This window comes from Semicossyphus pulcher, unplaced genomic scaffold (assembly GCF_022749685.1).
Source record: "Semicossyphus pulcher isolate SPU_LCO1_2020_fin unplaced genomic scaffold, fSemPul1.0.p SCAF_23, whole genome shotgun sequence".
In the NCBI taxonomy this organism is placed as follows: Eukaryota; Metazoa; Chordata; class Actinopteri; order Labriformes; family Labridae; genus Semicossyphus; species Semicossyphus pulcher.
In genome coordinates this window covers 12,251,834-12,268,060 of record NW_027211697.1, presented here as the reverse complement: position 1 = coordinate 12,268,060, position 16,227 = coordinate 12,251,834, and the positions used below count along the sequence as shown (strand labels likewise).

The 16,227-nt window shown below is 44.3% G+C and overlaps 1 protein-coding gene across 1 annotated transcript in view; it reads left to right on the top strand.

Moving 5' to 3' along the window:
* Positions 1-15,408, top strand: part of lmtk2 (lemur tyrosine kinase 2) — a 28,062-nt gene extending 12,654 nt beyond the window's left edge. Inside the window, exons 7-14 of the mRNA XM_069674368.1 lie at positions 2,099-2,229; positions 5,149-5,233; positions 7,068-7,189; positions 7,832-7,981; positions 8,097-11,142; positions 11,556-11,688; positions 11,775-12,020; positions 13,299-15,408. Coding sequence (XP_069530469.1) covers positions 2,099-2,229; positions 5,149-5,233; positions 7,068-7,189; positions 7,832-7,981; positions 8,097-11,142; positions 11,556-11,688; positions 11,775-12,020; positions 13,299-13,327 — 3,942 coding nt within the window. The 3' untranslated portion in view covers positions 13,328-15,408. The remainder of the gene's footprint in view (positions 1-2,098; positions 2,230-5,148; positions 5,234-7,067; positions 7,190-7,831; positions 7,982-8,096; positions 11,143-11,555; positions 11,689-11,774; positions 12,021-13,298) is intronic.
* Positions 15,409-16,227: the final 819 nt, after the last annotated feature.

Genomic DNA, 16,227 nt, shown 5'->3' with positions numbered 1-16,227 from the left:
TTAAGTGAAGCGTGTGAGTAGCCTCTTAATTTCTTCAGGCCATGTCAATCAACTCCAAGATGTCGAAACATGAAATGTGACACCGCAGCTGCGCAGTGGACAAGATGAACCCCAAAAAGCCAATATACTGTGACGTTCCCCCTGACAGCGTGGTGATTGATGCTGGTTTTTCTGTCCCGTATCACCCGTGCCGGGTAACCCTGACTCAAAGCATTTTAGACATCAAAATACATCAAGCAACTGGTGCAGGGGCTGCAGAATGTCACATACCGTAGTTTGAGTGACAGCCTCTAATGCATGGATCCCCTGCCTGGTGCCTGGCCAGGATGTTAGACAGACCCTTCTCTGGTTCAGGGTCTCGGATGTAAGCCAGCTGACGTTTGGCTTTCGAAAGCTGTTGATCTCCTGCATTTATGACAGTTGTTAAAGCGACAATCCTGGCACAGATATGGAAGTGCTCTTTATGTTTCTGTCACGGCATTTATTAAGTTATACAAAATGTAAGTGACCACGCTGCTACTTTAAACATTCTGAGCTTTATAATCTACCTTGTGGGTGAATTGTTTCTTTTGACTTGTGTTGGCTGATTAAATCTTTTGATGGGAACTCAATCTCTAATTTAGAGGTGTTTTAACGAAGAAATAAACGCTCTTTGCCTTGGCAGATGTGAAAAACAAAAGTGCATTAACCCCTGTAAGTGCTTTAAGATTCAGCCCGTTTAGCCCACATGCTAATACGCTAACTAAATCGTGCTTCTCTCAGCAGGAACGTCAAGCACTTCACATATCTTGAAATGCTTCTTTTTTACATAACTCCGTCATGTGCTGCCCGAGCCAGACATGAATTAGTGCACTGGGAACCCGGAGCCTTCTTGTTTATTTGCAGACCGACACAAGGCCTAATTGCTTTGGCTCTTCGCAGTTAATGTTGTTTCATTAACAGCACTGCCCCCTCCCCCCTCCCCCGAAACCAAGACCTAATCACCTGCTGCGGAGCCTTCACAGATAGAGACAGGCAGAGGGGTGTCACTTACCATACATTGAATATAGCTCTTCTCTGAAGGCTGCTTCTCAGAGCTGCGTCTGTTTCTGTGTGTGTGCGTGTGTGTTTGTGTGTTTGTGTGTGCAGGGGTGAACATTGAAGCAAACCAAGTTGCTTACGTAAGACGACAGATCTAAGCTGCTTGTAGTGAGATAGCTCGGGGAAAAATAAACCCTCTGTAAACACACAGACAGACTCGGAGACTTGCACGCTCAGTAACTGCATGGCACTTGACATTTTAAACGAAAGCGCCTTATATATGTTATGCGAGTCTGCCGCAGCACGTGTGTGTGTGTGTGTACCGTATGTTCTTAATACTGTAGCTCATTCCTCAAGGGAGGCTTCATTCTGCTGGCTAATCAGGAATCCCATTCACTCCAACACTGGTGAACGCTGAACAGCATCTCAAAAGACACCTAAAAGGCTCTTTGCTGTCACAAGTCAAACTAATGTGTCCATTTGATGGCTATTCAGCCTGTTACATGTGAGTGAATGATGACTACAGGTGTCCACAGAGATTCCCGAACAGCTGAGGCCCTGAATAGCGGCATTCTCGCTCTTCCAGATCCCCTTCCTTATATTGTCTTCTCACACTCACGACAAGCTACCAACAGCCTGCGTGTACCTGTGTGAGTTTATCATGTTTGGCTGTAATAAATTAACTTGCAGTGCTTTGTCCTGCCTCCCTGTCAGGACACCTTGTTCTCTATTTCCCCTCCTCTCATGTTGAGCTCCGAAACCCAGCAAGACCCAGATACAGTTTATTTCACTGACCTGAGCTGGACTCTTTTATTTATAAATCTCTGTGACACAGCGTAGAGGTCCACTAAACGACGTTACCCTTATATGGCCCTCTCACCATCAGCAGTGAGAAGTGCTGAGGAGACAGGAACAGGAGAGTCTGCTGCCCCCGTGTGGCTGTCTCTGCACAGTGCATTTAACCACTTGTTGAATTCTTCCTATTTCTGTTCTACACGCGTCTTCTCTTCTTGATTTATTGAATGTTTATGTTTGATATCGATGTGCTAATACACGTGTTGTTTGTTTGTGTTTACAGGGGGATTTGCGGGGCTACCTGTCCCAGCAGGACTGGGTGTTCAGAAATGCCGAGTTGCTGCAGCTGCAGAGGATGGCCTGTGAAATCGCTGCTGGTGTCACTCACCTACACAAACACAACTTCCTGCACAGGTAGCACTTTAGAAATTGCACCACAGAAGCAAGTGCACCCACGTTAGACCCACTAAACACTTTGTCAAAGAGAGACATCTACTCTTTGTGCTAATGCTTCCCTCAGTGACAGCTTCACCTAAAAAACATTACATTACACTTTTAGATAAAAGCTTTTTTCCTGCGCCATCATTTTGTTTTTCTACCCCAGTTGAATGATTTTATACTCTTTATAAATAATATTTATTATTATTTATTAACAAAGTAGTTATATTTACACTCTTAGTTGTATTATTTTTAATAGAGAAAGGATTTAGACTGCTCATGTCCAGAGTAAAATAAGTGACTGTCTGTCATTCTGGCGTTCGACCTTTAAAGGATTTATTTTGCCGCAAAATTTGCTGGAAATTCATTTATTAACCAGCAAATTTAAGTCTCTAACATTGCATCTTGTTAGCACAGTACATATTTCTGTCCTTAACTGCTTGGCTCAAAGAATACTAGTCCAATTTTAATGTTTTATGATGAGTGTATTGTCATTTTTCCAGGGTAAGAATGTGACTTGGTAAATGTGTGGTCACGAGCCTCATAAACCATGTTGTAAAAACTTAGGTCAACAGTTAGTTTTACTTTAGTGCTTACTGTCCAACCAGTCTCAGGACTGCCAGTGTTCTCCAAAAAAGGTTTGTACAGCAGAGAGGCTGCATTTCATTTTCATTTTTACCCCAGCGAGACCCGGATGTGTGGCCGCTCGCAGCCAGCAGGGTACAGGGCGTGTTGGGAACTTGTGGTCTGGGGGCAACATACGATGCTCCGCTCATCAGCTCTATTTTGCATGCTCAGAATAAGCTCAGAGGGTTCCAATTACACAGCTTGCATGCATTGCCACAGTGTCAGCTGTCCGCTGCCAGAGGGATATGATGATTCTGCTATTTGAGTGTAACAGGATAGTCCAATATTGGTAGTTGTGTTTTAATCCTTGTTACAACTTAATGGGGTTCAACAAGCTTCCCTCCATGTGGACTGATTTAATTTACAGTCTTAAAAATATTTTGTGGCACTTAAGTTTAAGCCCACAAAACGTTTAAAAATGTAACTGAATGATTCTGAGGGCAGCCGGATGCTGGCAAAATCTGAGCGGTGGTTGATTGGTTGGATGTGGTGCGCTGCCATAGCCACAAAGCCCTCAGGGCAGGAGCTGTGTGGGCCGGTGTCCAGAGCTGAAACCTCAGCGGCTGCGAATGGTGTGAAACTCCAGAGGGAAGTTTCTGTCTTTCTCTGCGGCGGATTTTTGTGTCTTAAAATGTGAAATACAAAGAAAATGAATCATAACTTTGTACTTTTTTCAAAGTTTCTCTTGAGGATAAATTATAAAGATGATAAGCTTAAAGGCTTTTCAATAAACCTCTGAGCCATTAAATCATATTCATATTAATCATATTAATTAGACACTTTGGGAACACTTAAGCTGTTCACTTTACTTTGAGATAAAGATCAATTTAAAAGGGACCAGGTACAGTTTAAAACATAAATGTCACCATGTGATGCACCGTACCAGATTATAGCTTTAAGCTAATCCACATCCACAGTCCCTTGGCAACACAAAACAAAAAACAGGACAATAACAAACCGTTCACAGAAAACAACACAACACACAAGCAATGCATAAAGAGCATTTAACTTTTTCAGTTGTTTTTAAAGATGCTGATAGAGCTGCAGCTCCTCACGTCATCAGGCGGGGTGTTCTACTGATGTGTGGCTTTACAGAAAAAGCCCAAAAGCAGTGCGGCGAAATGGTATGGTACGCTGATTTATAGAGGATATTCTTATAGGATATCTTATAGAATTTACCGAGCGAGTATACACAAAGTCGCGTAGAGGGAGAGGGGATCTTATAAACCAGGCACAAAGCTCAGAATAAAAAAAGTCCTACCAAATGTCGTGTAAAGAAGTTATTAACAGTCCTCTCTTCAAAGAAAAATCATTGCTTCTCAGTAGAATTATGATTCATGTGAAGGGAGGTGATTTTTAACAGCTCCTGTGGGTAGAAATAATGCTATCCACAACTTGAAACAGTAGCTGGTAGCACAGATAAAATCAACCACCTTACTGCACTGGTGTCTCATGTTGTTGGAGTGATCGTTGCCCTGCCATGTATTAGCCTTGTAGGGTTAAGATACTGGACCCGTTTCATTACTGCTATGTTACTGTATGTTGGGCCGACAGCCAAACTCGGGGGACAGGAGAGTCTAAAATAAATCACCATTTATCTTACAGAGGTTTCAGCGGCTCTGACAGTGGCCGGGCCGTGTACACACAAGAACACTGGTGTCAGCAGTGTTTGTCGTTAGGCGGGTAAAGGGGACTCGAGCGCAGGGAATGCCGTGCTGGGGGCTAACGGGAAACCAAAGCCTGCCGCTTCATGCTCTGAGAATGATCTACCATATGTCTGCGTGATGTGCAGAGAGGGCCACAGCGCCTTACGCCCTCTCCTGGCAGCCTTGCAGAGCCTGTGTCTCCCTCCTGAAACGTTATCCTGCTGCTGTATGCACGGGTCAGGAATAGCCCCCCGATGAGTCTTGTTGTGAGGAGCAGAGGCAAATGACAGAATAAGAATTTCCTATAGTTGCCAAAGTCATTCGTGATCCTTGCGTGACTCCCTTGCCCTTGATTCTTGCGAGGTAATCGGAGCCTTTAAGGTCCAGACAGATGGTTGATTCCTTCTTCATATTGTGGTCACTTCACCACATATTTATAGACGTGTATTACAGTGCACAGGATAAACAAAACCGACTAACTGGGGCAAGAAGCTAAAAATAATTGTGTTCCAGTCATGATCACAAAAATGCCTTCTAGCTGTTCAAGTGAAGTCATTGTAAACGTGTACCCAGTCCATCCCTATGTGTCCCTAAGCTGATGTCTTTCTCTTTGCTCTCGTAGTGATCTGGCTCTGAGGAACTGCTACCTGACTGCAGATCTCACAGTCAAAGTGGGAGACTATGGAATTGGACCCTACAGATACAAAGTAAGCATCAGTGTCTTCATCATGACCGTTCGGAGCTGCATATCCTCGTCAAAACCAGCTGCTGCTTACAAAAGATCTTTTAAGCGTGTTAATAAGGCACGAGCCGCCCAGTGATATACAGCACAGGCAGCCTGACTGCGTCTCCACTCCCACCGAGGTTAAGAGCGCCATCTGGAGCGAGAGAGACATTTATGCTGGCTTACAAGGATGTGTGGAGGAGACTGGGAGCCCATGATGGATCACCAGTTTAAACATTTATGTTTGTTTTGCTTAATTTATGAACTTTTTGTTCCTGAGGCCACTCATCAAGGCATTTATTATAAATATTATCTGATACAAAGAGACCAAATAGACTCGGGTGCCTTAACTCTCGCAGAGTTAAAAGTAAGCCACCCTCAGAAAATGATGAGCCGCAAAGAGATGAGAAAAAAGAGGTTTAATAGTTTGTGGTGTGAAGAAATATGCAAATGTTTTTAAAGACCTCAAAAGCAATTGACTTTATTTATTTTTTCTGCTTAATGTACATTAAACTGCAGCTTAAAAAGTACATTTTTTACCTTCATGAGCTCTCCCAGTCGCTGCTGCAGCTCTACATTGATGAGCCAAATCAACGGCTGAAACTTAGAGAGAAACTTCAGCTTCTGAACAGACACCAGCTAAATAAACGTGACACTTTTAAACTGTAGAGCGGTGTTAATTTGTGCCCTGAAAAAAATCTTATTGTTACATTCGTCCAAAAGGTGCATGTGAATGAAGGTTTAGGAGTTGCTGCTTAATTTACCAAATACAACAAATTAGGCCTCGTGTCCACATAGCGCCTTTTTCTGGCAGAGCAACGCTGGCAGGGCGCTGGGATGAAGCGCTGCACGCGGGTTTTGTTTCTATGACAACTATAAGCTAAACTTACTACACAGCTAACAGCAAGCTTACAACGCGTAGGGCGATAAAAGCACAACACTTACCAGCAACATTCAGTGCCCCGCCGATCTGCTCCCACAAATGGGCTTTTCGCTCTCTATTGTGATTCGGTTTGTTTGTCACATCGTGCAGCTCCGGGTGGACAGAAACGGCCAAAACGAGTCGCTCCTCCATGTTTGGTGGTAACCAGGGTGATGAGTGGCGCCCCATCTGATTGGTTGCCTGACAAAAAAACGGCGGTGACGACACCAGCGCTTTTCTTAAAAGTTCAGACATTTTTAAGACGAAGCGCTCGGAGCGGCCGCACAAAGAAGGTGGCTGCACACGCTCAGTCCTCATTGGGAACAACTGAAAAAAGCCGCTCAGAAAAAGGCGCTATGTGGACACAGGGCCTTATTATTAAGATGGCTGAGAACTACTGCGTGTTGTGCAACTACTGAACTTAAGTTACTCTGAAGTCACATCAACATCTATCTTTGACAACCAGCCCCAGATGACCTGACAGAATATAAACCCCTCCTGTCAGAGGCTGTGCAGGTGTTTGCGTTTGATCGATTCTATGTTTCACTGAACAATTCAGATCGTCCTCTTTTGTAACCTAACACACTGCATATGTCCCCAGGCACTTCTGCCGGCTGCATTCCCTAAATACTGCTGATCCGTCAGTTTGGCTGTCTGAATTTAATACTCATAAGATAAGGTCACACACTGAGTCTATTTCTGTAAAGAAAGGGAGAGGCGAAGTCAGAGTGCACTGCCTCAGTGAGAGCTGTTAAACAACCATATTTCTCCTATGGCCGAGTGCTTTTTAATGCTTTGCTGTTTGCACAACAGAACCTGCAGCCTTTCCTGGAGCTTCAGTTTGTAGAAGTTGCAAATACCGTGTGTGACGTATTTATTAACTGTGTTATAACAGGAGGATTACATCATCACAGAGGAAGACGTGTTTGCACCCCTTCGCTGGTTGGCTCCTGAGCTGGTGGGCGAGCGCCATGGGGGTGTGATTACTATGGAGCAGACCAAGCCCAGCAATGTGTGGTAGGTACCAGTTTACAGCTCTCCACTACACAAGAGGACACTGGAGGACAGTTTTAAAAACCCATAAATCATATCGCCTGTGAGTGGACCGGAGTCTAATCCAAGAATATCTTAAACCGACACCCCGGGGCGACAAGTAAATACTTTGAATTTAACATCCCTGTCCTTAGTTTTAAGACGTGTCAGGGTTCCGGCTTATTGCTGAGAAAACGAGCCCCTTTTTACTGATTGCAGAGCTTGTGAATCCCAAATAAACTGGATTATTTCCAGAAACTATTAAACACCTCTCCACACTGTACCATCTATTCAGCCCCTCCTTGGCTTCACCACTCATTGCTCAAATGCTTTCTGGTCATAAATTACAGAGGTTACGTAAGGCAGTTGTAGTTACAAGAACCAGCCCCCCCCCCTCAAGGAAAATATGTGGATATATTCAAAATGTTTCTCCTGTAAAGAGCAAAAATTTGGCTGATCATGAATCACATTATTAACTTACTGTGGGTTTGGATATCCTTTACAACTCACCTGAAGTTTTACAACACAGGGTCAAGAGGTTAGGGTCATTTTCTAAACTGGTAATGTGCAGTATAACTTTGTGCTGCAGTAAATTCCAACAACTATTTTGTCCTCGATTGTCTGTAGGGCCTTGGGGGTCGCCTTGTGGGAGCTCTTTGAGAATGCCGCTCAGCCGTACCCACATCTGTCTGACCGGGAAGTTCTCAATCATGTGATCAAAGATCAACAAGTCAAACTCTTTAAGCCACAGCTGGAGCTTCCTTATTCTGACAGATGGTGAGTCTTACCAACACATCTATTAAAATTCAAATAATACAAACTAAGAATGTCTTGGTCAGGTCTCAAGTGATCAAAGTTATTAAAGATGTGTCTTGTCTGAAAATATCTGCAGGTACGAGGTCCTGCAGTTCTGCTGGCTGTCTCCAGACAAGCGGGCCACGGCAGAGGAAGTGCACCGTTTGCTTACCTACCTGCGCATGCAAGGCCAGAAGGACATAGAAGAAGATTTCGAGCAACGCTGGGACACTCTCAAGCCGAACCCTTCCACACGCCAGACCACTGTTAGCCACTCCTCCTTCCCTATCTTAGAGCAGTTCGCTGATGACGCCCTGCGACAGGAGATCGATGAAGTCCTAACTGTCACCGAAACAAGCAAAGGTCTCAGCTTTGAGTACGTGTGGGAGGCAGCCAAGCACGACCACTATGAAGGCAACCATGCACGTTCAGGCATGGACACAACGCTGAACTATCACAGCATGTTCTTCCCTGTTTCCAGTGAAGACATCCAGGCCCATTTCCCTGATCCTGTTGCCAGAGCACCGAGCACAGAGGGTGGGAACACTACTTCAGGAATTCCTGGGATTGTACCAGTGTTCGATGCACAAAAGCCATCAAATGGGAATGAATATTATATACAACTAGAGGAACAAGGGGAGAGCACCGTCGGGGGAGACGGCAACAGAGGGCAACACATGGACTTTAGCACAGGCCGGCAAGACTTTGTTGTTCTGCAAGATGTCCGTCTGGACGAGTCTAGTACTGATGCTGATTTTTTTCACCAAAGTATTGACTCCAAGGATTCCTATTTACCAGACAGCCACATCTGGTCGTCTCTTGAAAATGACAGTCCGTACCACACCAACATTTTCACTGAAGGTGGCTCAAAGCAAGAGGACTCTCTCTCCTGGGGACAGAGTTTTATGGAGCTTCCAGAGCGCAATGGGAACCCTTTCCATGACGGTGCATCTTTAGAAGTCCAGGTGCTGGACACGGATAAAAGCAATGGGGATTCTTTTTTAGGGGGTAGTTCAGAAGCCACTCACCTGGTGGATTTTGTGGAAGGGGAAGGAGAGAAAAGCATCGATGTGAAAAGACTTCTGAACACTGAAAAGCTCACTGAAAACTTTATGTTTCTCAAAGAACAGAACCTGATGAAAGACGGATCACGTTTCTCAAGTCCACAGGAGAACTTTCTTTTACCCGGATTAGCCCACGAACCGGAAACAGCATTCAAAATGCGTTCTTGGGACAACCTTGACAGTTTAGGCAGCTTGACCATACCAGACTCTTACTTAAAGCCTGCAGCAAGTAGCACAACCTCACAACAGGAACTTTCAGACTCTCCAAATGCCAGCTTAGGGGAGTCCTGTCAGTCTCTGGTAGAAAATCAAACACTGGTGCCTTTCATTACAGTGGTCACAGAAGATAACACAAGCATTCAGCTGCCAGTTAGAAATAGTTCTTCCACCGAAGACCTCGGCCTCCTGCAGTCCTCAGACAGAGGTCTAGACTCTGGGTTTGATTCTACCTCAGAGAGGTTTGAGGTTCTCATCAGTCACACTGACGACCACACCCCTGCATTCTCTGAAAGTGCCACTACAGACTCATTGTGCACAGATGCCAAAATTCCCAGCCTTGAAGAAGAACTTGGAACCTCAACAGATAATAGTCAGCCGTTGGACAGTAACACGCCCGAAACTTTGCAAGTCCAAGCATTGAACACAGACAACGGGCACAGTGAAGACCTAACGAGTAACGACCTGCTGAGCGAGCTGATCGAGGATGCAGATATAGAGCTGGAAACCACTCTGTCTGACCATGAAGAATCCTTTATGGACACTAATGGGCCTCCTCTTGTCAGGTCCTCTCTGTTGGTCTCTGGGCCATCCTTGGACCAGATCAGCCAGGACAGTCTGCTGGAAGACAGTATGTCCACCACGCTACCAACTATAGAAAACTCAGCGGAGACACCAGACTCGTTAGACTCTCTTGACATCCACAGGCTCGGTGAACAAGGAGAAGAGCTAACTGCTCAGATAGCCCAACACAAACTCCAGCCTCCGTACAAAATCTCCGACAGCGGCTATGAGACGGAGAACCTGGAGTCTCCTGAGTGGAACTCTCAGCCTAATGTCCATTCCCCTGTGAAGAATGGCCTGAGTGTTGCCAAAGAAGAAGAGGAGACAGAAGAGCCGCCATCTGCGGCAAATCTGGTTCCACCAGAGATCATCATCTCTGAAGTCGAGGGTGTGCTGGATGCTCACGGTGAGGACCAGCAGCCAGATCACGCAGCTCCTGCTGAGGAACCTCTAATGGGGAGTAACTACAGAGACTCTGCCTACTTCTCAGACAATGAATCAGAACCTGAGAAGAAGTCAGAAGAAACAGCTGCAGGAGGTTCTGGTGAAGCAACGTGGCTAAGGAACTCAGACACGTCCAGCGTGGCTACAAAGGGTCCAGCACTGGAGGTTACTGTGGAGACAGATCATTTATCATCTAAGCAAGAGTCTCCTGAATTGTCTGAATCACTGGCTAATGGAGAAACACCCGGTCCTCAGGTTGGAGTCATAATACCACCGGCAGATTTAGAAATCAAAGAGAAACATGAGAATGAGGCTACAGAGTCAGTCAATGATCAGAATGGAGATGGAAACAAGCCAGAGGTGTTGGAGGACGTCGTACCTCCTGAAGAACCAGGTCCATCAGAAGATCTGGAATCCTCAACTCCACCTCCTTCTGCTGCCCTATCAAACGCAGTTCATGCCAAACTAACCAGGACCTACGCGAGCGATGGGCATAAAATAAAGGAGCCGGACATGGAGGGGCGATACCTGGGCAGGCGGGATGGCTCGGGTTTAGACGGACAGGAGGACGGCGTGGATGCGGACGAGGAGGATGAGAACAGCGACGACTCTGATGACGACATGCGTGCATACCAGCTCCACAGCTCCAGTTCAGACAGCGAGGATGACACTGTTCACACAGTGCCGGTTATCATCTCGGACGACAGCAGCGCGAAGAACCTGAAGAGCTTGTTAAAGCCCACCACGTTGAACATTGAGGCATCTTCTTCCCCGTTACCGGCAAGATCTAATGCAGATAACTCCAGAAGAGCGGTGTCTTTCTTCGATGATGTCACTGTCTACCTGTTTGACCAGGTAAAGCATTGTCTATTTGGCTGTTTTATCAGACCCTTCAGGACTTTCTCTGGGATTGTTGGTACCTAAAACACCAGATTTTTTAATCGCTTCACAGCAAACACAAGTCTCCAGCATGCAGCGTTCCAAATATATTAGATATGTTAAGCAAACAGTAAACGAAGCCCTCTGATGTTTTATCGGACGTTGTCGGCCTAAGAGGGTTATGTTTGATAACAAGGAAGTGAGTCTGGAGGCATACATGAGGATGCTTAAGTGACTGGAAAAGTTGTGTTGATGAGGGAGAATTGTAAGGGAGGGGGGCTGGTTACATTTGCATTAATTGCTGCGAACAAACCGTTCTTTTGTAAGAGCTACTGTTGGTATAGCTAGCACACTTTTAAATGACCCTTCTTTTTAAATGACCCTTCTAGGAGACCCCCACCAAGGAACTGGGTGACCACTCCTCAGGCTCAAACAGTCAGGCACCAGAACTCAGCAGCCCAGTGTCCACCTCCAGCTACCTGAACCGCTTCACCAACTCTGAGAGCTCCACTGATGAAGAAGGTACTTCTAGAACCGGTGAACGTACATAGATGCTGAAAGCTGTTTTTGCCATTACATGTCCTGACTGATTCATTAAACCCCCACAGGTGGCGGTTTTGAGTGGGATGACGACTTCTCCTCCCCTACGCCAGCCTTCCTGCCCAAGTCAGATAAGGAACCCGTATCAAAGATGTTGTCTTCGTCTGCAGCGTCACGCTTCACCTCTCCGCCCAGCACAGTGCTCGAGCCCAGCTGGACCAGCTCCTCAAACTACTCCCGTTTCTCCATCTCACCGGCCAGCATCGCCAGCTTCTCCCTCACGCATCTCACCGACTCTGACATCGAACAAGGAGGCAAGTCGAGCGTGCAGTCACACCACACCAGTATGATGTTCCTAGTCAGGCTTAAAGAGACAGGCTGACATTTGGGGAAATCCACGTGTTTGCTTTCTTGCTAAGAGTTAAATGGGTAACATTTTGTCTTTTCAGGAAATAGTAAGATAAAATATGGGGTTTAGGTTTTTCTACTTGATGCTTAAACCACTTTTCAAATTATGTTGCAGACCCTCCTTTTACATAGCTATTAAACAGTGACAGTGCTGTCATAATACATGCATCTCAAGTCTTGCATCTTCTTGTAATAGTTTTTATATACTTTATTTTAAAATGTTTATCAGTGAGCTGCAGAGAAGCTGGATGGGGCTGCACTGAATGATTTATTTTTTCACTTTTTTACTGAAGTAATTTACTTTAATAGTAAGTAATTTAATTTACAGAACGTACTGCTTCAAAACATAAATCAGCAACTATTGAGAAGGTACTACAGAGGCTTACTTCTTACCCTTCCCTCTATTAAAAGATCGAGTTTGAGTTTGTCCCAACTGGACCTGAACGCATCTCTCCTCTCCTCTCGTTGTAACTTGTGTCGTGAAGTGCGCATCTGGTGAGTGGTCGAGCAAGTATGAGACACGGAGCGGCAGAGTGACAGTAAATACGAGCCGAGCAGAGAGACAGCTAGGCTTATATTTAACATCGTACCTGGGCTTCATTCAAAATGTTTGAGGCTCAAGCCGGCGCTCCCCAGAACGTGGCGCCTTAGGAGACCGCCAGCAGTGAGTGACGAGATCCGTTTCTGCACGCACATAACTTTAATGGGCTCCAGCGCTTAACTCAGCCTTCTTGATTTATGCGACGCGTGTTATACCAATCGACGTATATCTGTAATCGAGTCGCCCCAGGCCTCAGGCTGGAAGTTGATTTATTTTACTTTTGGACAGGCTTTCCAAGTCATCATGAGCTAAGCTAGGCTACTTGCTGTACCTTTGTATTAATCGAACACATTAAGAAGTAATTATTTATTGTTTTCCCACCAACAAAGCAAATATGCACATTTCCCAACATATCAAACTACTCTTTTAAAGATTGCTCATTTTCACAGCAGTGTTTATCGTATTTTTGTGTTTCTTGGTGCAAATGTGTCGTGATAACATTATTAAATTGTATATTTTATATAAAGGAATCCAAGCTACTTCTTTTAGCAGATATTACTTGCACATTGCACCGTATGCTAAAATGAATTGGTCTTGTTTGTGCACACGTTTTAACTCTCTCCCCCTCTTTTGTTTACTTCAGGAAGCAGTGAAGACGGAGAGAAGGACTAGTGTGATAAAAGAAAGGACCATTTATTATCACACGAATGAAAAACGAACCTTTACTCGCACTTTTTGGGAAACGGCTAAACAAGGACAGATGACGCAGTTTGTGAGTCAAACTGCGGATGCTTCTCTCAGGCAGAACAGTTCTTTACCTTCATGGGAAAGGCCACGAGAACAATGGCTGTAAACGGACAACATAAGACCGACCAGGCCCGGTCCCGGGGTCTGAGCCACATCACCTCTCCAGCTACATCAGTGTGTGTGAATTCAGTTCAGTGCAATTCCACTAGGAAGAAAAAAAAAAAAGAAAAAAATGTTTCTAAATGTTTGCTTTAAAGACTCATCATGCGCATTCCAGGTGTTGGCTGCTTCTTTTCATTGTGTGTCCAAGTGCACTCCTTTTCCAGGACTTTTGCATCACCAAAAAAAAACAAAAGAAAGAAGAAGACTTTTTATGTTCTTGAATTATACACACAGGACTGGCGACCTTCTCCCCACAGCCAAACAGGAATAAGCTCTTCAGCAGACATATGATGATCCAAGCCTCCATTGTTCCTTTTCCTCCTTCATGTGCGATTATTTCAGTGGTTGCCTTTTTTTGCAGGAGGGATCTTTTGGTACCGCGATCGTTGGGTATACGTCTGCGTGTCATGACGGGAAAGATAACGCGTGGCGACCTTCTGTAGCAGCGTTTGAATAAGAAGGGTTGCAATTTAGGAAGCGCCATCCATGCAAAGGATCCTTCATCTACAGAGGTGACACACTGTATGCTCCTTTTATTTATGTATGAAGGGAACATTCACAGCACGTAGTTTCATATTTTTGAGACGTCTTAGTAAGAATGGTTTGTGATCTACAGCAAGGGTTATCATGTTCGTCCTTTGAAAGAAAGTTGTGATGCTTCGTTGAGTGCTCTGAAATGTGCAGGACGTTGCTCTGAGGGTTTTGTCACTGGGTTTAATCACAGTGCCTGTTGATGCTGTACAAACAGCCGCACTCCTCCATTTATCATCACGACAAAATTTCAAATCACACGTTTTGTGTAAAAGATTGTGTAAAAACAAAAACAAAAAAAAGTCGGAGATTTTATTTTTAAATATCAGAATGAAGAAATGTAATAAGCTGTTTGTAAACAAATGTGCAATGGATTTATTTAATTAGTTTAAATCTGCGTCATAGGAAGACCTGGCGAGCGTTTCTTCAGGAATGTGCAGGGACTCAAAGCTTCACAGAAACACTACGAGAACAAAACAACACTGCTGCTTTTATCAGCGTCACGAACAGAGTTTGTCTGCCTTTTTTCTTTTTTTTTTACTTTGTGTCAAACTTAATTAACCTGTTCAGACGGCGTTCTCCTCCTCGTCTGGTTGCAACTTCAAGCATTTCATTATTGTATATTATCATTTTCAGGCTGTGCATCGTCTCTGTGGCTGTACAGGGTGTGTTGGGGTTATGTGTGTATCATCGGTTTGTGTAGCATAATGCAAACAGGTAGAGACGCTTCCAACCCACGTTTCCATGTACAGCTATAAAACAGTCCTCTGAACTGTAGGTTATACAGTTAATGTATGGTTCTGTCCTTCTAATGACTCAAACACCTAAAGCTGATGAACAACTATACTTCACCTGTAGTAGATAAAGTCCACCCCGCCCCATACAGACGGCACTGTACAGTATCTTAGACTATGTTAAAAACCAGCAGCCTGTGCTTCAACTTGAACGTTTATTTAAAGAGATCTTGTTTTATTTGACTACAGTATACATTTGCTTAATCTTGCACATTTGAGAAATGTAACTTAATGTTGAACTGTACTGATGTATGTAAATGTTAATTTTTTCTGTCTGTAAATTGGGAAATGATGTAACTAGGTATGAGGTTTCATTTTGTAACTTAAAGCTGAGTTGATCAGAGGAACATATCACCGTCATCGGCTACAAGCAGTTAAATTAAGACACAAAAGGAGTGAATTCATTCTGTCCTTAAAACTTGTAGATTTTAAAAAATATTTTTACTTCCTATTTATCATGCTTAGTGTAATTGAATGAAATGTTTATAATTACACTGTTTAATATGAAAATAAATGCAAATGAACTTCTACGGCCTCTGTGTTTGCTGCACACAGTGAGGAAAGACCCCTGGATACAAAGACAAAGGCTCATAGCTATGCCAAATGCCATATCTGGGAAGGTGTCAGAACGCCTGTGGTAGGTATTGAAGCAATATCACATGAGAGGGAGGGATGTACTGAATATCATCACGGCTGTGATTCGGCCAAGTGCCGCACATAATCACAGCCACGATGATATTCAGTACATCATGACCTCGAGTGCGATACTGCTTTTATGCAACAGTTAAACAAGCAGCAAACAATAGCACAGATTGTTTTTCGCTCCACTAACTCGACTCGCTCCACAACTTCACTGAAACTGGACTGCTGTTGCCAAGCAACCCAAACATTCTCCTGCACTGTGTGTCTGCAGGTTACCACAGATAAGAGCAGCTACTTTGTATGATGTATATTTATCTGTTTGATTTGATTCATAAAGCAACCAGTGGAATAAGAGTCTGCTGTGTGAGTCAGAGGTACCAGCTTGATCAGTGTACACAGCCTCTTGTCCAATCAGATTACTCGGTCAGAACTAACTGTTGTATAATGTTGGATAAATTTGACTATAAATATCACCATGTTTTTATAATAACAGATTTTTCTGGGTGCAGAGATACTTGTGACCTGTCCACGGTGTTCTGGGATGTGTACCAGTCCAGGACAGGAAACACAGAAGCAAAGCTTCTCCAGAATAAATCCAAGCAGACCATGAATGTCCCCGTAAACACTGGGAGCATACGAAGTCTTGGTTCTTACACATCCAGTTATCAGTGTTCCGCTTGCAAATAAATTCGATAA